The sequence below is a fragment of the Pongo abelii genome, chromosome 10 (genome assembly GCF_028885655.2).
Source record: "Pongo abelii isolate AG06213 chromosome 10, NHGRI_mPonAbe1-v2.0_pri, whole genome shotgun sequence".
NCBI classification, from domain to species: Eukaryota; Metazoa; Chordata; class Mammalia; order Primates; family Hominidae; genus Pongo; species Pongo abelii.
In genome coordinates, this window is record NC_071995.2 from 113,191,815 (window position 1) to 113,216,431 (window position 24,617).

The 24,617-nt window shown below is 42.9% G+C and overlaps 1 protein-coding gene across 3 annotated transcripts in view; it reads right to left on the reverse strand.

Moving 5' to 3' along the window:
• Positions 1–7,972: 7,972 nt before the first annotated feature.
• TBX5 (T-box transcription factor 5) overlaps positions 7,973–24,617 on the reverse strand; it is a 55,586-nt gene continuing 38,941 nt past the window's right edge. For all 3 annotated transcript variants that reach the window (XM_063712259.1, XM_002823797.6, XM_063712260.1), the window contains exons 8-9: positions 20,232–20,458; positions 7,973–10,152 (exon numbers count right to left, since the gene is read on the reverse strand). In XM_063712259.1, coding sequence (XP_063568329.1) covers positions 9,578–10,152; positions 20,232–20,458 — 802 coding nt within the window. In that variant the 3' untranslated portion in view covers positions 7,973–9,577. The remainder of the gene's footprint in view (positions 10,153–20,231; positions 20,459–24,617) is intronic.

Genomic DNA, 24,617 nt, shown 5'->3' on the forward strand with positions numbered 1-24,617 from the left:
CTTATATACTGTATAGTCCTATTTATGTAACATTCTTGAAATAGTCCTATTTATATAACATTCTTGTCATTTATATAACATTCTCTATAGTTCTATTTATATAACATTCTTGGATAAAATTATAGAAATGAACAGATTAATTAGTGGTTGTCTGGGGTTTGAAAAAGGGTTGCAGGGGTTGTATGTGGTTATAAAAGAGTAACACGAGAGATCCTTGTGGTGATGGAAATGTTCTGTGTTTTAACTGTGGTAGAAGATACTACATGTGTGATAAAACTGCATGGCACTAAATGCACACACCCACAAGTGAGTACAAATAAACTGGAGAAATCTGCATAATATTGGTGGTTGTACCAGCGTTAATATCCTCATTGTGCTAAGGTTTTGCAAGGTATTAGGATATATGGGTAAAGGGTATATGGGATTTCTCTGTGTTTTCTTACAACTGCATGTGAATCTACACTTATTTCAAAATAAAAAGTTTAAGAGAGGCTGGGCACAGTGGCTCACACCTGTAATCCCACCACTTTGGGAGGCAGGGCAGGTGGATCACTTGAGGCTAGGAGTTTGAGACCAGCCTGGGCAACATGGCGAAACCCCATCTCTACTAAAAATACTAAAAAAACTAGCCAGGCATGGTGGCGTGTACCTGTAATGCATGTACCTGTAATCCCAGCTACTTGGGAGGCTGAAGCATAAGAATTGCTTGAACCTGGGAGGCAGAGGTTGCAGTGAGCCAAGATCAGGCCACTGCACTCCAGGCTGGGTGACAGAATGAGACTCTGTCTCAAAAAAAAAGAAAAAATGTTTAAGAAAAAGGGAGGGAATACAATGAGGCTGGAGAAGGAAGGCCTAGTAAGAGCTGGTAAGACCCTGACTTAGTCTGGGCTCACCCTGAGGGCAGGATTTGGGAGGATTTGAAAGGTGATCTCAGGGAGGAAGAAGGATGAAAGGAGAAAAAGCCAAGTGATTGAGGTATTGAGCTGATTACCACTGTGGGCAACCAGAGTGCAGGCCTCTGAGGACCCTCTGGGGAATTGTGTAGAATGTACCTCCAAACTGTCCCGCCAAAGGACAGGCGGCTGAGGCCTCTTTCCACCAACTCCCCACCCACTCTACAGAGAGTGTTCCCAGAGTCATTATTTCTGGGCTGTGCCTGCGTTCAGGCTGAGGGAGCCTCTCAGCTTTAGAGATAGCTCTGCTGCAGAAAAACAGATTCGTGGTGAAGCTCAAGGTGGGATGCCGTCAGCATGCACTGAGCCTTCTGCCCTAACTATGTCTGAAATTAGAGGCGGGCACAGAGGATGCAAGACATAGCACAGGAATTCTCTGCTACAGCAACCTCGACATGTAGAACCCTGTCCTCCAATGAGCACATCTGGTGAGTCATTCTTAATCCATTTACTCAGATCATAGTGAACACCTTCCAGGGTGAAAGTACAAGCAATTAAGACTGGGGCAATCCTGCCTCCATGAAGCTCTCTTGGTCCCAGGAAAAAATCTACAGTTCGAGAAATGAGAAGATCCCAGTACTTTGAGAGGCCGAGGTGGGAGGATCACTTGAGCTCAGGAGTTCAAGACCAGACTGGGCAAAATGATGATACTCCATCTCTACAAAAAAAAAAAAAAAAAAAGGGAAGGAAGGAAGGAGGAAGGAGGGAAGGAAGGAAGAAAGGCAGGGAGGCAGGCAGGAAGGAAGGAATGTTAACTGTGATTAATGTTTAAAAAAAAAGACAAAAGAGAGAAGATTCTCCTAACTCGTTATGTCATGAGGTTGTGTCATTAGGATGGCAAAGTCCTCCTGAGGGAAGTTATGGTTTTTAAGCCTCTGTTATTAAACGTGTAGAAAGGGCCAGATGCCCTGCTGATTGCTTTACATAAACTCTCTCCTTTTATCACTACCTCAGGCCTGCAAAGTAGATCTTATCACTTCCACTTTGCAGAGATGGAAACTGAGGCCTGGGGCAAGTGAATAATTTGCTCACACACTAGAGGGCTAGCTGGGCTTCCAAGACCAGGAAGCCAGTCTTTAGCCACAAGATTACAAATCCTCCTTTACTTGTCCTGAGGTTGACATCTCCAAGGACATGCCACCCAAAAGCACTGCTCTGTCACATTCCAGCCACCATCTCCCTCTGTCCCTCCCTCTCTTCTTTTAGGCCCATGGGAAAGGACAGAGATGACATGAATCATTCCATCCTCTAAAGGAGTCTGGGCAGCGTGGAATGGAAGACAAGCCACCATGAGCTAGGTAACACTGGACAATCACCATGTTGCTTGGTATAGGGACTAGCACATGGTACATAAATGAAAGCTATTATTGCTATTGCCACTACTATTATCAACACTGGAGGAACATCAGTCAAATATCAAAACTCTGCCAGGAACAACCTTCAACTTGCACACCAGGCTGTCTCCTCCACCCCAACACTCACAGTTCTAGGAACTGGAACCAAGTATGCCTAAACCAACATATTCACTAGGATTAACATGCCTGACTTCTTTCTAAGTGGAATAAAAATGAATTCTGGCCAGGCAAGTGGGCTTCTGCCTGTAATCCCAGTGACTCAGGAGGCGGAGGCAGGAAGATTTCTTGAGGCCAGGAGTTCAAGACCAGCCTAGGTAACGTAGTTGAGAACTCATCTCTTTAAAAAAAAAAAAAAAAAATTAGCCAGGTATGGTAGTGTGCACCTATAGTCTCAGCTACGCGAGAGGCTAAAGTGAGAGGATCACTTGAGCCCAGGAGGTTGAGGCTGTAGTGAGTTGGCACTGTACTCCAGCAGCATGGGCAACAAAGCAAGATCCCATCTCTAAAAAAAAAGCGTTCTGAAGTCAGAAAAGAAAAGGTGAGGTGCTGATAATCAGTCTTCAGAGACGTAAAAACTACTCTTCCTTCTTTGTGGCCACAAAGGTCCAAAGTTGACGGTCACTTACAAAAGCAGCTATTTATTTTATTTTATTATTTTTAGAGAGAGAGGGTCTCCCTCTGTCACTCAGGCTGGAGTGCAGTGGCTCAATCATAGCTCACTGGAACTTCCAACTCTTGGACTCAAGCAATCCTCCTGCCTCAGCCTTCCAAATAGCTAGGACTACAGGTGCATACCACCATGCCTGGCTAATTTAAAAATTTTTAATAGAGATGAGGTTTTGCTATGTTGCCCAGGCTGGTCTTGAACTCCTGGCCTCAAGCTATCCTCTTGCCTCAGCCTCCCAAAGTGCTGAGATTATAGGTGTGAGCCATTAGCCAGTGCACCTGGTCTAAAGTCAAATATTTAAATAAGATTTAAGATGATGCCTGTGGGAAAGCTATGTTTTAATTATTGTTGAAAGTGATGATACTGATGATGGTAGTGGTGGTGTCAGTGGTTGTGAGGATGATGATGGTGATGTTTTCTAGCCTCTACTGCGCTTAGGTCTATTATAAAAATAGTAGAAGATTATGGGGCAAATTTTCCAACAGAGAAGAAAGAGGAGAAAGACAAGAAGAGGCAGCATTAATAATTATAAATCCATCTGGGCGTGGTGGCTCACACCTGTAATCCAAGGACTTTGAGAGGCCAAGGCTGGTGGATCACCTGAGGTTGGGAGTTTGAGACCAGCCTGACCAACATGGAGTAACCCCATCTCTACTAAAAATACAAAATTAACTGGGAGTGGTGGCACATGCCTATAATCCCAGCTACTCAGGAGGCTGAGGCAGGAGAATCGCTTGAACACGGGAGGCGGGGGTTTCGGTGAGCGGAGATCGCACCACTGCACTCCAGGCTGGGCAAGAAGAGCAAAACTCCATCTCCAAAAGAAAAAAACTATAAATCCTTGTTAATCTTTTCATGAGCTAACAGCTGTTGAGCATTTTCTCTATACAAGGTGATATGGTTTGGCTGTGTCCCCACCCAAACCTCATCTTGAATTGTAGCTCTCATAATCCCCACGTGTCCTGGGAGGGACCCGGTGGGAGATAATTGAGTCATGGGGGCGGATCTTTCCCGTGCTGTTCTTGTGATAGTGAATAAGTCACACAAGATCTGATGGTTTTATAAAGGGCAGTTCCCCTACACAAGCTCTCTGTCCTGCCACCATGTAAGACATGCTTTTGCTCCTCCTTTGTCTTCCACCATGATTGTGAGGCCTCCCCAGCCATGTGGAACTCTGAGTCCATCAAACCTCTTTTTCTTTATAAATTACCCAGTCTCAGGTATGTCTTTATTAGCAGCTGAGAACAGACTAATACACCCGGCTCTGTGCTAAGCACTTTATGCTCATTTTCTCACTGAATCCTCAGACAAACGAGGAATCTCTGGGATAAATACTCATAGTAACCCCATTTTACATATGATCAAATGGAAGGTCAAAGAGGTTAAGTGACTTGCCCAAGGTCACAAAGGCAGTAAATGACAGGGTGAATTTTATAACCCAGTTCAATTAGAGAACAAAGGTGAGATAAATGAGTGCCTGATTCAACATTGGTGTTGTGTTTACTAAAAGGGAATAATAGCTCATCCCACCACCGTAGCCTAACCTCCCAAAAGGACCAAGAAAGCACACAAGTAGCAATCTCAGAAAGTGAAGACAGAGAGAAATATCCAGACATCACCTTGTTTTTGAGTTGAATATGGAACATTCCATGATGAGCAGTCTGCTGATCAGTACCAGTATCCAGTTCTGTCACTGATGGGGCCAATGTGTCTCATTACAGGAGCTTTATGCCTTCCTCCTCAAGGTAGACAGGAGTGTCCCATCTTCCTCACAGACTCATTTCAATGAACAAACAAGCTAGATTTTATTTACTAATTCTACTTCTAGCTACAAAGATAATTCATTTTCATCATGAGGAAAACTGGGACATCCCGAAAGAACAAAGAAAATTTGAACACTCACAATCCCATCACTGTTATTGTTATACGTCCTAAGAGTGCTTTTGTTTCCTTTCAAGTGTGAATGTATGCTGGTGTGTTTAATAAAATTGAGAAGCTGCTGTGCAAGCTACTTGAAGCTTCTTTCGCTTGCAGCCAATCTTAAACAACTTCTCCACAAATGTGTTTCTTCTTTTTTTATTTTTTTGAGACAGAGTCTCGCTCTGTCATCCCAGCTGGAGTGTAGTGGCGCGATCTTGGCTCACTGCAACCTCTGCCTCGCGGGTTCCAGCGATTCTCCTGCCTCCCGAGTAGCTGGGATTACAGGCATGCACCACCACGCCCAGCTAATTATTGTGTTTTTAGTAGAGACAGAGTTTCACCATGTTGGCCAGGCTGGTCCTGGACTCCTGACCTCAGGTGATCTGCCTGCCTCGGCCTTGCAAAGTGCTGGGATTACAGGCATGAGCCACCACACCTGGCCCACAAATGTGTTTCTTAACGGCCATGTGGTATTTCATCATGCACTAATTTATTTAACCAACTCCATATTATTGGATATTAAGGCTGTTTCTTATTTTTCATGATTTTAAAAAATCATGATGGACTTCCCAGAAAATAAATGTTTATATACATCTCTGATTATTTCCTTCAGACCAATTCCTCAAAGCAGAATTATCAGATTAAATGATTTGCACATTAAGACTTTTGATACATTTTGCAAACTCTCCTCCCAAAGGCTTATCTAGTTTGTATTCCCAACCATTAGTTTATGAGATTTCCTACTTTCTCATTAGCAATAGGTAATATTATTTTTTAAATATATATTTGCCAAGTCAATGATTTAAAAAGTTATATTTAACTTGCATTTCATTGATTAAAGTCTTTCAAGCATTTGTTGAATATCTACTGTGTTAAATACTTTACTGGAAACTTTCACAGATATTATCTCACTTAAATGCACAACAGTTCTTTGAAGCATGTAGAATATCTTCTTTTTTTTTTTGGTAGAGACAGGGGTCTTGCTATATTGCCCAAGCCTATTCCTGGGCTTAAGCAATCCTCCATCCTTGACCTCCCAAAGTGTTGGAATTACAGGCATGAGCCACCAAACCCAGCCAATTATCTCCTTTTTATAGAAGAGGAAACTTAAGGCTTGGGCTAACTTAGGTTTCATGGTAAGCCCTGCCACACACCAGCTGTGTAATCTGGGAGGAATTTTCAACATCTCTGAGCTCAAGAATACTAATGAGCTGACCCTCTTGAAAGTTCTTGTGTTTCTTCTGCCCAATAAGCTTGGGTCCTAAACTGTAGAGGACCAGGAAGCCAGGCGGATGCTATAATACTACTCTCCTGAGTACAAAAAAACCTACCATCCCACACATCCAGAGTCTGTCCTCTGCAACTTAAGAAATTACCTGGAAAGGAGACTATCACACTTAGTAGGTCCTGTATGAATAAAGATGTCGACTGCACATAGTAGAATGTTCCTACATGTTTACTGAATGAAGGAATGTGAACTAGGTGATTACTACCCACTTACAAACCTACATCTCATTCCTCCATCACAATTTCTGCCTCAGGACCTTTGCACAAGTTGTTCCCTCTCTCTGCAATACTTTTCCTCCCAAGCTTTTACCTGATTAATTCCTACTTATCATTAGGGCTGTGCTCAAGAGTCACCTCCCCCAGATGGGGTTAGGACCCCTTGCCTTATCCCTTTATGCCATTGTGCACTGTGTCTTTGTAGTAATTTCCACCACTGCAATCCACTGAGGATGCACATAATTTCCTAAGGGCTATTTCTCTCACTAAATCATAAGTTCCAAAGGACACAGCCCCTCTCTTTTTGTTCACTGCTGTGTCCCCGGTACTTACCACATGTCCAGTCTAAAGCAAGCACCCACCAAATATATTATAGAAATGTAACAATGTGCATTGTGTGCCTTACCATGGTTTTATCAACACCATGATGAAACTACATTAACTCTTGGACATTGCATCCTTAATCCTACTGATTCAGTGAAAAGATCCACTATAACAATCGTTTAGAACCCAAAGAGGTTTACCTGTATTGGTTAGGAAATGACAGTGTCCCTTGTCTGATTTGTGAAACTTGCTGTGAGCATGTTTTTAATGATTTTCCAACGGTGGCAACTGTTTGAGTGGTGGGGTGGGGACGCTGATTCCTAATTTGGATGATGTTTCTCTGAAAGCGTAAGACTGACGTATAGAGTTGATAAAATTAGTTTCAAAAGCAATGTCTTCAAAGGCAACTTTTTTTTTTTTTAAACTGAACCCATCAGAATAAATATCTATTTGGGGCACAGTCAGAACCTGTTCAGTGAAACTTTACTAATGCAGTCCTTTGGGGGAACAGGAAAGCCATTGACCTAGTTTCTCCATTGCACTTGAAAGAAGCTGAATTGTCATTTCTTTATAATTAATTCACACTTCTCAGGGCTTCTTTGCCTGGGAGAGGTCCCAGGGGACCTGATTAAATGAATAATTTGTAATCAACAAGCCAATTGTTTCTTTTTCAAGGGGATGTGGCATATTTGATAGCTCTTGATAATTTGAGGGGTGTGGGTATCAAAATTACAAAAACAGAACAAATCTGCAGCACAAATGTACTCACCAATTTGCTTCTCTCTTCTGTCCCATATGTGTCCTAGACCTCAAGTTCACAAATCCTAGATCCATGGATTTAAAATCAATATCTGATTCACTGATGGTTCATAAAGTTATTTGCAGTAGAACCCCCAAAATGCCTGGCTCCAACAATTAATTCAGAGAAAGAGATTCTTGAAAAACCCAAACATTAGGCGTTACATATAGTATGACCTTTACCATTTTAAATCAGTTGGAATTCCTAAAGACTTTTCTTCTCCAATGCCTACACAAATTCCATTAAAACAAGTAACCTCATTCCAGGGATATAAACCAGTGGATCATATATTCAGCTGCATCACACTCAAGGACAACGGATCCCAAATTCTCCTGAGATGGGCATGAGAAACCACGTGGGGTGAGTAATTCACATGCAAGACAACATCTTCCTGTTTCCTCCACTTCCTATCTCCTCTATTCAGTCGGTAGAAAGAACAGGAAAAAAAAAATGGGTGTTCAAGTTCCTTGTACTTGTTTAAGCACATGGTATTTATTAGGCATTAATTGGCACACAAATATAAGGCACGAGTACTTAATCCTCACCCTCCCCCCTTAGCAACATAAAGAGACATAATCGCATAGGGACACTCACTTACAAACACACTCACACTCTCTCACGTACTTAAACACACTCAGCCTCACATCTTACCCTGTTCTCTTTATTAGGGTCTGTTTATAAAAGAGGAAAAAAAATTTCTTTTTAATCAAAAAAAGCAAAACACATTCGAAAGAGGAAAAAAACAAAAAAACACAAACTTGGTTTTGAGTATCAATAAAATTAAAAGCTCTTGGCCAGCTCGTATGCTGGGTTTCATTTCATGTTATTACTTAATTAGAATTCCTATTTATAAATAAATAGTACCAGTAAAATATTACATCTGAAGAACCCTACCATAACACTTTACTTACACACTTTTTTTAATACTGTTTTCGGCTTTCAGTAAACAGTTTTGTGTCGGCATTGGTGTGGGCGTGGTTTCTTTGGAGAGATATCATCGGTGACTGTGTCTTGCCTCTTCTGTAGGAATTGTGCATTTTGCTTGACATCCAGTTTGGGTTGTTGGTGATGGAGGTTTGGAAGGTTGGGGCTGGCCTTGTTTTTTTCAAAAGATTTTTTTTAATCAGGAAGAATATTTATTTTGGCTTTTTGTCCACAACTCTTGTCAACACAGAGCTTGCACTGTTATCACAATCCTGCCTGCATGTAAACGGGGGCTTTTTAAGTTTTTCAAAGCAAGCTTTCCGGAAGGGAAGCTATAGGCCACGTTTTAGCGACAGACAGCTGGAAAGACAGAGCTGGCAAGATGGTAAGGCTGAATAAGATAGAATGCTAGGGAGCGTCAGTGTTATCCTGACTCCATGGGTAAGTAGAGGCAAAACTGAGCACGTGATATTGGAGAAGGCAGGACAAAACCAAAGCAAATGGGGACATAGGGAGGCTTTTCAGAAACATCACATGGCAGAGGTAGGTGCTTTTCTTAGTCAAGGGTAAACGTGAATTTAGGTTTCAGGGATGGTTTACTTGAAGGGAATCCCGCAAGTACATATTTTGAAATATACTTGCCTCAGACCTCCCCCCAAATAAGGGACTGGGTCCCATTAAGAAAATTGAAAGAAAAAAATATATTATCATTTATTATATAACAATGTCAACATTAACACCAAGACAGGGACAGACTCCAACTACGCACTAGGGAAAAACACTCAACGAGGCAAGACTTTCTAGAGCCCAAAAGAAGGAATGGGGGAAGAGATCTGGGGAGTGGCGTGAATGTGGCTGGTTGATGAGTGTGGTGGTCGTGGGGGGTGGGACTCATCTTTTTGTGTTTGTTTTTTTAAGTTTTGAGACAAAACAAGAAAGTCACATTTTTAAAGTTGTGGTTTCAAGCTACTGATTAGATCAGCATCCAGCGACCTTGAGTGCAGATGTGAACATTGGGTGAAATGAAAAATCTTGTCCATGGGGTTCTCTTGGCTACTGTCTCTCTCCTTCTCTCTCTTTCTCCTCTCTCTCTCCCTCTCTCGGAAATGTCTGTTGTGAAGCAGGCCTCACTTTAGCTATTGTCGCTCCACTCTGGCACCATGCCAACTCCGTGCACAGAGTGGTACTGATGAGGGGATAGAGTCCTTGGCACGCCATGAGAGTAGAGGAACTCAGGGGGCTGAAGGGTGCCAGGGGACTGCAGGCCAGTCTGAGGCCCACACTGCCTGACCACAGGCTGGTGGGCCACGGAGGTCTGGTGCTGGAACATTCCCTCTCCCAGCTGTGGGGAGCCATGGTTGGCCATGCCAGCCAGCCGAGGGACCAGGGGCCCCGAGGTGAAGTGAGCAGAGAAGTGCTGGTAGGGTAGCCTGTCCATGGGCTGCACGGTGGTGACGGTGCAGCTGCTGTAGGAAGGCATGCTTGGCCACGTGTTGCAGCTGATGTCCTCCAGGCTGGGCACAGGCTCGCTGGGGGGCGCAGAGCTGGCATACATGCAGGCCTGCCGCTGTGCCGACTCTGTCCTGTAGGAGGCACCCAGGCCCTGCTGCTGTGGATAGCTAGAGCGGTAGAAGGAATCTTCTTCACTGGGTGATGTCTCCATGTAGGGCTTCTTATAGGGATGGTCTGTGGTGGAACATTCTTCCTCTGTGAAGACAGGAGAGACAGCAGTGAGGCCAGGAGCAGGCACCAGGCAGCTAAAAGTGGAGACAGTTATTTGGCCAAAGTACTGAAGAATAAAGCCTGAGAGATTGTTAGCCCAACTGCCATTCTGAAAACAAAAAAAAGGGGGGGTGGACTGTAATGGTTAAGACCTTGGGCTATGGAGTTCTATGCAAACAGTTTGACCTTTCTGGGTTCAGCTTCTTCATCTGTAAGATGGAAAGGGTAGGAAATAGCACTTCCTACAAAGGGCAGTGTTGAGAATTAAATGGGAAAATACGTGAAGCACTTAGTCCAGAGCCCAGAAACACTCAATAAATAGCAACTAACCAGGTGCAGTTGTGCACGCCTATAGTTCCAGCTGCTCGGTAGGCCGAGGAAAGAGGATCACTTGAGCCCAGGAGTTTGAGACCAGCCTGGGCAACATAGTGAGACCCCCCTCATCTCAAAAATAAATAAATAGCAATTATTATTATCTTTCCTCTTCTCCAGCATGTAAATTTCAGAAAAGCAGGACATTGTCTGCCTTATCTATGACTATATTCCCAGAACCTAGTAAACACCTACTATTAACAATAGCATCAACAATAAGTCAAAACAAACATATACAGTGTGTACTCTGCATCGCACGATTCTAAGCACTCTCCATGAAGTAACACATTTAATCACAACAACCCTACCAGGTGGGTTTTACTATTATCCTCATCTTACAGATGAGAGAAAAAGGACTCACGGAGGTTAAGAAACTTGCCCAAGGTTTTACATGGCTGATAAACAGTAGAGCCAGGATTAGAATCCAAGTAGTCTGACCACAAAGTCCTTGTTTTTCACTGTCTTGATACATAGAGAAAGCATGCAATAAATATTTGTATGATGAATGGATGGATGGATGGATGGATGGATGGATGCATGGATGCATGGATGAGTGGGAGGGAGCTTGAATGAATGTTCAAATCCTTTCCTGATGCCTTATGTAAGCAGGTGCCTAGTTAATATTTGTTAAGTTGGTACAAGTTAATGTGTTGCTGTTTCCTGCTGAGCAAGTCCCTTCCCTTCCCTGTGTACTAGTTATTTCCTAGTGTAGGGAAGTGGAGATAGTTCTGTCTCTGAAAGAGGGTCTCCTTTCACCACTTTGGGGCCACTGGCCCCTTTGAAAACAAGCAAAAGTGCTGGGCTCTTACCTAGAAAACTACATTGAAACACAATGTTTTGAAAACTGCACATGCATACAAGGCTTTGCATACAATTTCAGGGGGTTCAAAGACTCCCTAAAACCCAGACCCTAGGGTAAGAAGCCTAGACATGTCTGGATTTGAATCAGGCTCCTTTACTTAATATCTGCATAATACCAGCAGAGCATCTACGCTCAGAGACTCATCATCTCTGAATCAAAGTGAGTAATACTTACCTTACTGGGTAGCTAAGAACTAAGTAAGATTGAGCATGTAAGTCTCCTGATTTCCGTCAACAGGAACAGCTCTTGTTGCAGGGGTGACACACCAGTCAAGCTTATGGCAGACATAATTCACAATAATACCCTCAAAGTATTCCTTTCAGGGGAAGCAATACTTGGGGGTATCTACCAAAGTATAAACCTCAACACAGACTCATTACTTATCTGAAATTTTACTGTCCAAACTGAAAATTCTCTTTCCTCATCTTTCTGTGTCTTTCTAGTCAATAAATGTTAAGAAATTATGTCTGTCTTTGGAGAAGTGAAGAAAAATGAAACACTGGGGCATCCATGGAACTCACCGTGATGGCTCATGGCCATGAAAACAGAATGCTGAACTAAATAATGAGAGGAAATGATCAGAGCTATTATTTATTGCGTACCTACGACATGACCTTACTCTTCATCTCCCAGTAATTCCTCAAGGTGTCTGCTGTAATGCCTGTCTCATAAAGGCAGAAACTAAAGCTCAGAGAAGTGACTTGCCCAAGGTCACGTGGCTGAGAAGGAACAGAGGCTGGAATCCAAGCTAGATTGGATTGACTTTGCCTACACACCTTGCTTCCAACTCTCTAGATTTCTAATATCCAGTGCCACTCATGCAATCATACAACAGATAATTACTGAGCTGCTCCAAAGTGCTAGGTATTGTGCCAGGTGCTGGAGATAGAGTGGTGAACAGGGTAGACATGATCGTTTTTGGTGCATGTCCTCAGTCTCAGTCTATCCTACCATGAGCAGTAAGTGAGGGAGGCTGACACTCTGTGACTGAGAGGTGGTCCTCAGATATAAAGACACAAGTAAGCCATTGACTCAAGACTAAATCCTTTGGCTTTGGACTGGTTTGTAAAACAGCTCCCCAACCCAGGTAGAGTAGCTTGGGTTTGGATTCCACCAATCAGCTCCATTTGTATCAATGTCCAAGTGACTCCCACAGATAAGCCCAAAGTATCTACAAACAAAACATATCTCTTAGGGTTGTGTCCACTTAACGGCAAGCAAACTTACTTCCACTAGACTCTTTCTGGGCCACATCTGGTACCTATAGGATACCAAAAAGATTTGTACCAAAAATAAAAAAAAAAGAAAAACACACTCTTCCAGGTGTTCTATCTACATCATGCCAACCATGCAGATGTTTGAAAACATCCAGATGAGTGAATGGCCACATTTTTCACCTTTTAACTGTGCATGTTTTTTTGTTTTGTTTTGTTTTTTTATTTTTTTTTTGGAGGCTTGAAGACATTGCTATACTCAGCTTCTTTTTGTCCTTACCACCCCCTCCCTTGATTCCTTTCCTTCAATTCTTCCTTCCTTCCCCCAGATTCATAAACCTGAGTGTTTCCATTGTTGCTGGAATCATAACCTTTGGGTTTTCCATTTAACCAGGGTGTTCCCCTTTTCAATAATAGAAAGTACAGCTGCAGGGTACCCTTGGCAAGAGAAAAAAAAACAAGGCAAACTAACTATTCTGAAGTTTCTGATCCCCTTCCAGATTTGTTACAAGTGAAAAAGGAAGAATAATAAGAAAACGGCCAGAACACATTTTGGAAAATCGTAAAATTATACATTCCAGTCTTTAATACCCCAAAGATCTAATGCAGAGCACTAAGAAAAACTCAATCTTGGCTTATTGATGAAAGCAGGTCCTGAACATTCTCAAATTCCTCTCAGCCCTCACCACATTGTAAAGAAATTCCGACTCAAGGATCCAAATTTCAGGTCAGTCATGATAAACGCTCTGGATGTAATCTCTGTGTTTATTTTGGTTATGGCTCAGTTTCTTTCTTTTTTTCTTTTTTCTCTTCTTTGAGAGCCCAATAACTGTTCAACAGCAAAGACCTATCTCCGGCTAAGTCATGATTAACTTTCAGGGTTGGTAAATGTGCAATATTTAAGTATCAAGTCTTCTGATGAGATGAGTCCACAACTCGGCTTCAGAAAGCTGCATATTAAGAGGGTCAATTATATTGCACCTATCCTAAACCCAAATGAGTCTCTTAGGTAACAGTAAAAATCTTCCTGATTCTGACCACTCATTATGGCATGGCACTGTAGAAAACCCTAGTACTTTGGATTTTTCTAGATGTTTTTGATTCTGGATAAAGTGACTTTAGTAATGCATCCAGGGCACAGATATTAAGGCACAGAGTTACAGCTCCAATGCTCGCTGGCCATGTGACTGTGGATGAATCACCAGGTCATTCCAATCTCAGTTCTTGATTGTAAATGGAGAGAATACCTGAACTTTTTTATGAGATTTAATTGAGGTAATACTGAGGGCAGTTGAGTTTTTATCTTCCTTGCACATAAAGCATTCAAATCTTGTCTGTCCAAATGACCTGGGTCCATTCTCTTTTCCTTCTCTCTCTTTTGGAAGACTGGACAGATAGCTTTCTGAAAGTTGTCCCATACTTAAAAGTATTTGGGTAGATTACAGAGCTGGAAAGCTCACAGGGTGCTTTCAAATACTAATCCTATTGAGCAAATATTGTTATTATTCCCAAATGGGTCATTCCTCTTGCCAATTCAGTTCATTCAGATGAAGAACCATTGGCGAGTCGTCCTAGACAGAGACCCTGAAACTCAGAGTAGTAATCTTTCTGGCTGAGTGACCTTCAGCAAGTTGGGAAGGTGGTTATAATTCAGGTCTTCTGACTCACAGAGCAGTGCTCATTCTGACAGATGGCCCCAGGATTTCCATTTCACGCACTCCTACATGCTTAGCCAACATGAAAAGGTAGCAAACCTTGACTCTTATGGATGAGTGGGTTGATGAGTAGATGGATGGATGGGTGGGTGAATGGGTGGGTAGATGTATGGGTGGGTGGATGGGTGGATGGATGAATGAGTGGGAGGACTGGTGGATGAGTGGGTGGATGGATGGGTGGTTGGATGGGTGGATGGATGCATGGATGGGTGGGTGGGTAGATGGGTGAACAGATGGGTGGGTTGATGGATGAGTGAGTGGATGGGTAGGTGGATGGATGGGTTGATAGATGGGTGGGGGGATGGATAAGTGGGTGGATGGATAAGTGAATGGGTGGGGGGATGGGTGGATGGATGAGTGGGTGGATGGATGAGTGGGTGGATGGATGAGTGGGTGGATGGATGAGTGAGTGGATAGATGAGTGGGTGGATGGATGAGTGAGTGGATAGATAGATGAGTGATGGATGGGTGGATGGATGAATGAGTGAGTGGGTTGATGGGTGGGTGGACGGGTGAATGGTGGGTGGATGGATTGGTGGGTGGGTGGATGAGTGAGTGGATGACTTTTTGTTGTTGTTGTTGTTATTATTTGTTTTTGGTGTCCCCATGCTTTTAGCTCTTAGCATAAAGTAGGAAGGGTTAGAATGGTATCGTGTGAAGATTTTCAATAGAAATCAAAAGACTCAGTTTCAAACATCACCTAGTCACTACCTGAAACCATTAAATTTACTTACTGGCTTATTATATGTCTCTTCCAGTAAGAATTCAAGTTTCTTGAGAGCAGGAGCCTTTTCCACCATGTCCTCCACTTATCCCAAGCACCTAGCACAGTGTCCATTATACATTAAGTGCTCAATAAATAAAGATTAATCTGATGCATCCATCCCAGATCTGCCACTCATCAGCCACATAAACTTAAAATCTAACCCTGTCTCTTGGTCCTCCATTAGACCCCTGCAAAATAGAGATGGGTGGCATCTCCCCTAGTTCAAAGGCTGCTGCAGGGAACTGGAGAATCAGCAAAGGAATGGATGTGAAATCGCATTTTAAGACACAGCACTGAGAAAATGCACCCTGCAAAGCCCTTTTCCATAACTAATTCCCCTTCCGCTCTCAATCTCTAACTTTCCTTTGAATATCTGATTCAGCTCATGGCTTTGCTAGAATCTTTATTTGGGTTGCTTTTAGTTTCTAATGCGAGTGGGGGTGAGAGTCAGGGGTGGGAGGGAGAAAGACAGACAAGTGCTCTCCCAGGCCCTGGGGTCCTGAATTTGATTGAGTGGCATTGATAAAAGACCTTCCCGGCTTTTTTGGCTCAATCCGTCGGGAGAGATAGTTTGGAGACAGCCGGTTCCAAACACAAGGAGCCCTCCGGCCTGCCTGGCCCTTTGACATTTCATTGGGCCTGACTCCTGGGCTCATTGGAAAGGAGACAGACAATGAGGGGAAGTCAGATAGTGGGGCAGGCAGGGGCCAGGGGGAAAACCACCCATGGAGTTATCACTTAACGAGAATCCCAACTGGAAGGAAACCTCCGCTGATTCCTTATCACTTTACAATGTGGAGGCTGATGATGAATTGCTATTTGTTGTCTCCTAGGCAGGACAGAGAGCCCTCAGCTGGAATGTTCCCTGTCACTGGGAGCTCCCTTTTGGGGGTGGAGGTAGGTGAGAAGGGCAGAGGTTTCTGGAAAGGTGAAAGGATTTCTTCAGGGTGCACGCCCCATTCACCCTGAGCCCACAGGCCTCAGTTTACATCTCGAGCTGGGCCACTCACGAGCTGGGTAACTTTGGGTAAGTTCCTCAGTGTTGGTTTCCAAATCCACAAAGAAGGGGCGTAATTCTTCACCTTGTTATCGCCAACCAGCCACTAAGGCCTGATTCCACCCACATCTCCAGCTTCTCCCCACACTCTGGTCGGAGCCACTGTCTCCTGTTTCAGACCCCATGACGGCCTTTCAATGGGTCTCTGGTGCCAACTAAATAGTCCTGTGCTATCATAGCAAAGTGACTGCTTCCAAATAAAGAACTTAGGCATGTTACTCACAAATTTAAATCCCTCCAATGGACGTGCACTGGTGGTAGGATAAAATCTGACATCTTTCATTAAAATGGCTTATACAGGCTGGCATCTCGCTGGTCCCTGCCTTCCCCTCTAGCCCTCATCCCCCACCACTTTGCCCTTGCCCTGAGTGCCAACATCTCAGCCTTCTGTTCACTCCTCAGGGGGCAGGCTCTCCCTCAGCCAAGGGGCTTCATGCATGCTTTCCTCTATGTGTGGATACCCTCACACCTCCCCCTTCTCCTATCCAACACTCACTCTCCTCTGATCTCAGCCTCAAGGCTTCCCTGATCTCCCACCCTAGACTGACACTCCAGTTTGATATTCCTTAACATTTTGCGTATCTCCTTTATAGCATTCAATCATTTATTTTATTTTACTTATTTATTTTTTGAGACAGGGTCTCTCTCTCTCACCCAGGCTGGAGTGCAGTGGTGCAATCACAGCTCACTGCAGCCTTGAACTCCTGGGCTCAAGCAATCCTCCCATCTCAGCCTCCTGGGTTAGCTAGGACCACCGGCAAGTGCCAACATGCCAGGCTAATTTTTTATATTTTGTAGAGATGGAGTCTCACTATGTTGCCCAGGCTAGTCTCAACTCTTGGACTCCAGCAATCCTCCAGCCTCAGCCTCCCAAAATGCTGAGATTACAGGTGTGAGCCACAGTGCCAGGCTTCACAATTTCAATTAAGCAATTTATAATTACTTGTGTAATGTCCGACCTGCTTGCAACAGTGTGAGCTTCATAAGGGCAGGCCTGTGGCAAGCACATGTTCATTGAGCACTTGTAGGTGCCAGACACTGTTCTAGGTGCTTTCTGTGGATGATCTCATTTTCTCTCATCACAATCATATCAAGCAGGTGCTATTGTTATCCTCATTTTGCACAAAAGATAGTTGAGGCCCAGAAAAGTAAAACAACTCATCCATGGGCACACAGCTGCAAAGTGCCGTCAACTGTGAGTATTACTACAGTGGATCAGCCCCCAACTCCAGCTTCCCCAGTGGCCACTCCAAGTTGATTTTAAGTTCATCCAAGGATCCATCAAACACTCCATGAAAGTCAAGTCATAACCTAAGAGGTTTGTGAACCGTGCATTCAAAGCCTCCCTGCCGCGCCCTTCAGGAATGCATTTATAAGGATGCTGCTGTAAATATTGAACCTAAAAAACACCATGATCCTTTTTAACTTCTTCCTGCCTATCTTTTGTTCTGGCATTAATTTAATCGATTAGAGCTCCCGAATTCAAACCTGGTGAGCTCTTAATCAGCATGTTTGACACAGTCTAAAAGACAGATCTTCAGTGGAAAATGAAATTTTGAGATTGTAGCAGATGAGCAAAGGTAACCAATATGGTATGGAGTGGTGGTGAAATGCACAGGTATAGAATCTGCAGACCAGGCTGGGGTTCAAGAACCACTGGCAGTTTTTGTTTGGAACCTTCCTGAGCCTCAGTTTCCCCATGGATAAAGTGGGTTAATAATAGCATCTACTCCATAGTGTTGTCGAAAAAGCTGGTCTGGGACTTAGGAAGGGTACCCTTAAATATAATATAAAACAGAATCCCTATTCAGGGACCTGTGTCCCATAGGACATTCTTAACCTCCTGCTCATGCCTAAAGAGGCAGACATATTTGCAGGCATCTGGTCTCCAGTCCATCCAGCAGCAGAGTGCCAGGAGTCATGTCAGGGGGCCTGTTGGAGTGATATTGTTCAGGGTTTTGAGATTCAAGGAGTTTGTATTGGCTTCAGGTAAGTCTGGAAGTCAGGCCTCATCCAGGTCAGCTCCTAGCCCCATGTAAATACCAATGACAGCTCTTCCCTCCTTTAAAAAGCAAGATCGGTAAATGTCAAATAGTCAAACTATGTTACTTTCCTCATGTAACCCCAGCTCCAGTAAAAGCTACCAAAGCATCCATTCCCATTGGTTGTTAGCGAGTTTTTTCCTAAAGGGCTAGGCACTGGGCACTGGATTCACAAAGGCTTGTGTTGACCACTGAGGCTGTGAGGTTCAACAGGCCACTTTGTAGATTAAAATTGGTGTCTTTTAGAGCAAAACAGCTACTACTTTCTGAGTCAACCCTGAGATAACATATGATGTGTATGATTTTTTGACATCTCTGCACCAAGCCTATGAGACAAGTCGTACCCTGAGCCCATATTTACAGATTTTTTAAAATGAGGCTTGGAAAGGTTAAGCAACTTGTCACTACTTATAAAAATTTTTAAATTGCAAAGGTGAACTTCATCCTGATTGATTCTGCAGACCACAGATGCCTACCCCATCTCTTCTGTATCTGTCTTCTCAAGCTCTCACCTAGAGAGGCAGTCTTCTCTGGGAAGACTGATTAAATTAATGCCAGTCCAAAAGACAACAGGCAGATTCCTCCTGGGAGTCACCTTCTGAAGTGATATCTGCCACATACCCAATCACAGCTGCCACCTACTGGGTACTTGCTAACTATCAGATGCTTTAGGAAACATCATCATTTACAAAGTGAGAAACTGAGGCTAGAAGAGGCTAGAACACCTGAGTGAGGTCACACAAGAAGCAGGAAGCAGAGATGAGATTTAAACCCGCATCTCTCTGTCCCCAAAGGCTGCAGTCTCCCCACCATACCATCTACAGCTCACACCAAGCAATGGTTCTATTGAGCTGAACTCCACCACACCACCTGTGCCAAATACTTCTATTCTGGCTCAAAAGAAGGGCCACCAGAAAATTCTTTCTTTAGCTTAGCCCCTTTGGACTTGGATGACTTAGAAAAAAAAAAAGCCATTCATTTCTCATGTGGCAAAGAAAACCACAGAAGGCCTCAACTTAGTAGATTTAAATGGGGGATGAGACGCGGAAAATCATTTGTGATGTGTGTGTGTGTGTTGGTTTTGATCAGGAAAAAAAAAAAAAAGAGTTCAAAATCCACCTGGGAGAAACACTGACACATATGCCAGAGAAGCATTCATAGTCACAAGGGGTTTTCCTACATCACGGCTTGTAATACAATCAGGGACCACTCAAGCAACCTCCCTGCCTACCAGAGGGGGTGGCAAAATAAACTCCATTTTATCCTTTCCAGTCAATTCTTCCTCCTTAGCGGTTAAAAATAAAATAAGGCAGTCTAGGTTCATAAAAAGATACCCAAAACACATTCTAAAGTTTAAAAGAAAAAAAACAGCAAGTTGCAAAAATACATGCAGTGTGATTTCATCTATATTAAAAGTTTTTAAAAAAAATTTTGGGTGTGGTGGCTCAGGCGTGTAATCCCAGCACTTTGGGAAGCCAAGGCAGGTGGGTCACTTGAGCCCAGGAGGTTTAGACAAGTCTGGGCAACATAGGGAGACCCTGTCTCTACAACAACAACAAAAATTTAGTACAGTTTGTGAACGCATGCCTGTAGTCCCAGCTACTAGGGAGGCTGATGTGAAAGGATCACTTAAGCCCAGGTGGTTGAGGCTGCAGTGAGCCATGACTACACCACTGCACTCCAGCCTGGGTAATAGAGCAAGATCCTGTCTCAAAAAAAAAAAAAAAAGTAAAAATAAATCTAGTTCTTTCTCTGCACTCTGTGTGTGTGTGTGTGTGTGCATAAATGAATACAATAGGTCTGAACATTTCAAATAAGCTTTCTCCAAAGAAGGGGCTGGAACTGGGGGTAGGGACATGTCAAGGGAAATTTTTGTTTTAGCTGTATGGTTTAAATTTCTTATCTCCATGTATTTTTGTGTTGTTTACATTTTTAAATAAATAAAGTAAATAAATGCATACTCCTCACCCCCTCACCCCCAACCCAAGGAAAGGAATAAGAAAGAAAGTGAATTGACCAGGGGTGATCACACTCACCTTTCCTCTTGGTGCAATGGTAAATTTGGCTATGCTCCTGGGGCAGTGGGTATGGATTGGGTGGAGGCAGGAGGTCCTGGGAGGGGCCGGAAACACCATTCTCACACTGGTATTGGGACCCCAAATTGGATGAGGTGGAGAGAGCTCGAGACTCGCTGCTGAAAGGACTGTGGTTGGAGGCCACTTTTTGCCTCACGGTGCTCCTGGGGACAACGGGATATTCTTTACTGAAAGAGAAAAGATGGGAGATAACGCTTATCAGTGCCCTGATACAGATTTCCTGAGTGGCTGAACCAGGCGTGAGAGAATCCACCAGAAAAGTCACAGAATAAGGAAAAAAAAAGCGGTCTTTGATGAATAAAATGATCCAGTTATATTCATGTCCATCATATTTCACAAATGTATATTTGGGTACTAATTTTTCATGCCTTATACATTAGGCAAGTAGATTTACCAACAGTTCTATACCTAAGCAGAAAAGTAAATAAACACCCCCAGTTAAGAACCCCTTTTAACAATCAATAAACACACATGGTATTTTGAAATATGTCAATTTAGTCTATGTATGTCTTTAAATTCCCTAATTTGAAAGCTAGTTAATCTGAGTATTTATTTAGACTTAACCTGTGGGTGTCCATCTTTAAGGTGGGGCTCAGATCATTGCCCAAAGTTAGTAAAAACTGGTAGCTGACCACCTAGGAAGGTCAGGTATAATCCTAAATTACTCTCATCTGGATAGATGGCTGCTAGTGTCAGAATTTCCTCCTGAGCTTCTGTCCTTGTGGCCACTGATATACTTAACTTCTCCATACCTTAGTTTTCCCATCTGTAAAGTAGGGATAATGAATGTCCCCAGTTCAAAGGGCTGTTGATAGAAGAAACGGGTTAATGAGTTAACCATGAAGACTCAGAAAGGTACATGGCACACAGTAAATGCTCAACAAATGGCAACCATCATCATTACTGTTATTGTTTTGGGCAGAGAGAATAGAGGGAGGGAAAAAAGAGAGGGAAAGAAAATGAGAAAGAAGGAGGAACAAGGACATAGAAGATTTAAAAAGAAAGAAAGACAGGAAAAAAGAAAGAGAAGAAAGAAAAGAGAAAGAAAGAAAAGAAAGAGAAAGAAAAAAGAAAGAAAGAAAGAAAAAGAAAGAAAGAAAGAAAAAAGAAAGAGAAAGAAAAAAAGAAAGAAAGAAAGAAAAAGGAAGGAAGGAAGGAAGGTAGGAGGGAAGAAAAGAAAAAGAAAGAAAAACAGCATGGGATCTAAGATTACGCAGCTCCCAATTCAGGCCCCATCCCTATCCCTTACAGGCTGTGTGTCCATCTGACACACAACCCTCCCCTGAGCTTCAGGGCTCACACAGGCAAAGAAAGCATAATAAAAATTCCATGACATCATAGGTATAGCATCCCTCAATGCATTCAAAATCTGGCCCCTCACACTCTTAGGATTGGTCCTCCACATTCCCTTACCTTCAGATTTTATACCAGGTGTTCCCATTTTTTTTTTCCTCAGAAGGACTCAGTAGAAACCTCTCCTGGGAAGAAGGAAAGTTGTGCTGTGCAGCACCAGGAGGCTCAAAGGAAATGAGAGAGGTGGGGAATGGATGGGATGTGGAAGTTTGCAGAGGAGTAGAGAGAAGGTTGGGGGTGGGGGGGGGGGGTGGTGCTTCAAGATAGAAGGGACAAAGAGAGAAATATCCAAGTATGTGAGAGAAGAACAGCTTGACCCCTAACATCCCATACCCAGCATTTAGGATGCGGATAGGGAATCTTGGGCATGGCATTTACAAACTGCATATATTGCTATACAGCCATTTAAAACATATTTTGGTAACTATATTTCAAATATAATTGGCTTCTCTTGTAACCTATGTATTCTATTGCATGCATTTAATCATATTATTCTTAGAGATGATTCATAGGCTTCAACACACTGCCAGAGAGGCCCATGGCATCAAACAGGTTAAGAACCCCTATCCTAGAAGGAGCATGTGTCAGTAAATCCCAAACTTCAGTCAGACACAATTTTCACCATGATCTAGAACCATCTACTCTTTAACTCATCACATTTTAAAAATTAATCGTTTATCCAAATAAGTTAAGCTTCACTATAAGTGATCATATCTGTGAAATTACAGGCTTGTGGTGCTAATTATAGTTCTTTTAATGCAATTAAGACAAATGTTTATGTGCCTATGGTCATAGCAAATCAGGAGGCTGAGGCAAGAGGATTGCTTGAGCCCAGGAGTTTGAGGCTGCAGTGAGCTATGACTGCACCATTGCACTCCAGCCTGGGTGACAGAGCGAAACCCTGTCTCAATCAATCAATCAATCAATCAATCAATCAATCAATCGATCAATGCTTAACTATTAAAATTAAAGAATATACCTGAAATAATCTCATGTGCAAAGAGCTACACATAACGCATTTTGAAGGATCTTGAATTCGTCCATTTCATCCTTTCTATGACTCTATGTGGTATTACTTTTGATCCCATTTTACAGATGAAGAAGTTGAGGCCCAGGGAGATGAAGCAACTTGTTCAAGATCACAGAGTTAGAAAGAGACACAACTAAAATTCGAATCCAATCATTTCCTCATAACTTTTGCATTGTCTCCTAATGATGTCTTTCAATTTTTACAACACAATATGCTTTTAGGGGAGCAGGGTTTTGGGGCACAAGACTCTTTCTACTTCTACCCCCTCAAGTGTGTGAACATCTCCACCCTATGTCCCTGCCTTTGTTTGTCATGTGAAAGCACATCAGAGTGGCCAGGCAGGAACACAGAGCATCTGCCAAGTTTCCATGAGGCTACAGACAACCTCAGGACACCCAGGGGTCTCCTAGCCCAGCTTTCCTGTGCCATCTCAGAACCAAAGCTGGAGCCATCTGAGCAGCCGCACCAGTCAGAATCTCCCCCTGGGGCCAGGAGGCTGAAGGGAATGGAATTAGCTTTATAGCTCTTGCTTTGTGGTTCAAGCTACGTAATGGAAAAAAAGAAAAAGAAAAAGAAGAAAAATTATAATAACAATAAAACATTATAAAAGTTGTCAAAACTTGCTGGCAATTCTATTTAGATCTATTTAGTTCCAATATTTTGCTGTCAGAGCTCCAAGAGGAAGGGGGAAATCTCTTTTGGTTTTATATTTTTAATAGGAATGGTTTTTCTTTTTAATTAAAGAAAATAACCTCCAAAAAATGTTGGCTGAGAGAATTTACAAGAGAATGTATCAGTGGACTCCGTGGAATTCTCCATTCCAGTACAGCCAAATTGCAAAATTGCTCTCTGGAAAGGCCAAGTCCTGCTTTTGATTACTAACACAGAAGTGGGAAAAGCAATATTATCCCAATAACCACTTGTCCCTCACAGCTTGTTTCCCTCTAAGGAGCCTGAAACATCATCCCCATCACCAATCATGAACATCTCTGTTAATGCCTGAAATACAATGTCCCCAAACCCCTCTGACAGGTGTCAAAATATGGGCGTGGAATGGGGAAGTGACTTCTCAATCATTATAGAATTACACAGGCAAAGGAAAGAAAATGTTAGGATCAAACAACAGCGGGGCAATTTTCACATAGCTCATCCATGGATCAAAGGAACAGTCAATCAAAGAGACGTGGTTAGTATCATTATGGCAGAAATCTCTAAAGTCCTCCAGATGAGAAGATAAAACTATTTTCTTCTACAGCTTGAGAACATCCATGAAGAAGCAAGGACACAAGGAAATTAAAGTGAAAGTTGAAAAGCCCTTGTGTCTCTGGAAATACAGGCAGCAAAAGGAGCCTGCTCTTTTTTTAATCATCATCATCATCATTCTCATCTACATTGTTCTTCAAGTGCCTCCTAATGTTCCAGCCACTGTACTGCTTGACTTATATCCTTATCCTGATTTGATCCTGGCAAGAACCTCATTTCACAGGTACAGTTAGATTTACATTAGAGATAAGAAAATGCAGATGGGCCAGGCACGGTGGCTCATGCCTGTAATTCCAGCACTTTGGGAGGCTGAGGCAGGCAGATCACTTGAGGTCAGGAGTTCAAGACCAGTCTGGTCAACATGACGAAACCCTGTCTCTACTAAAAATACAAAAATTAGCTGGGCGTGTACTTGGGAGGCTGAGGTAGGACAATCACTTGAACCTGGGAGGTAGAGGTTGCAATGAGCCAAGATCTCATCATTGCACTCCAGCCTGGATGACAAGAGTGAAACTCTGTCTCAGAAAAGAAAAGAAAAGGAAAGAGAAAAGAAAAAAGAAAAGAAAGAAAAGAAAAGGCAGGTACAGAGAGGTCAAGTGACTTGTCCCAGACCACACAGCTAAGAGGCAAAGCTGAGTCTCACCCAGGGTCAGTCCTATTCCAAAACTCATGCCACCTAA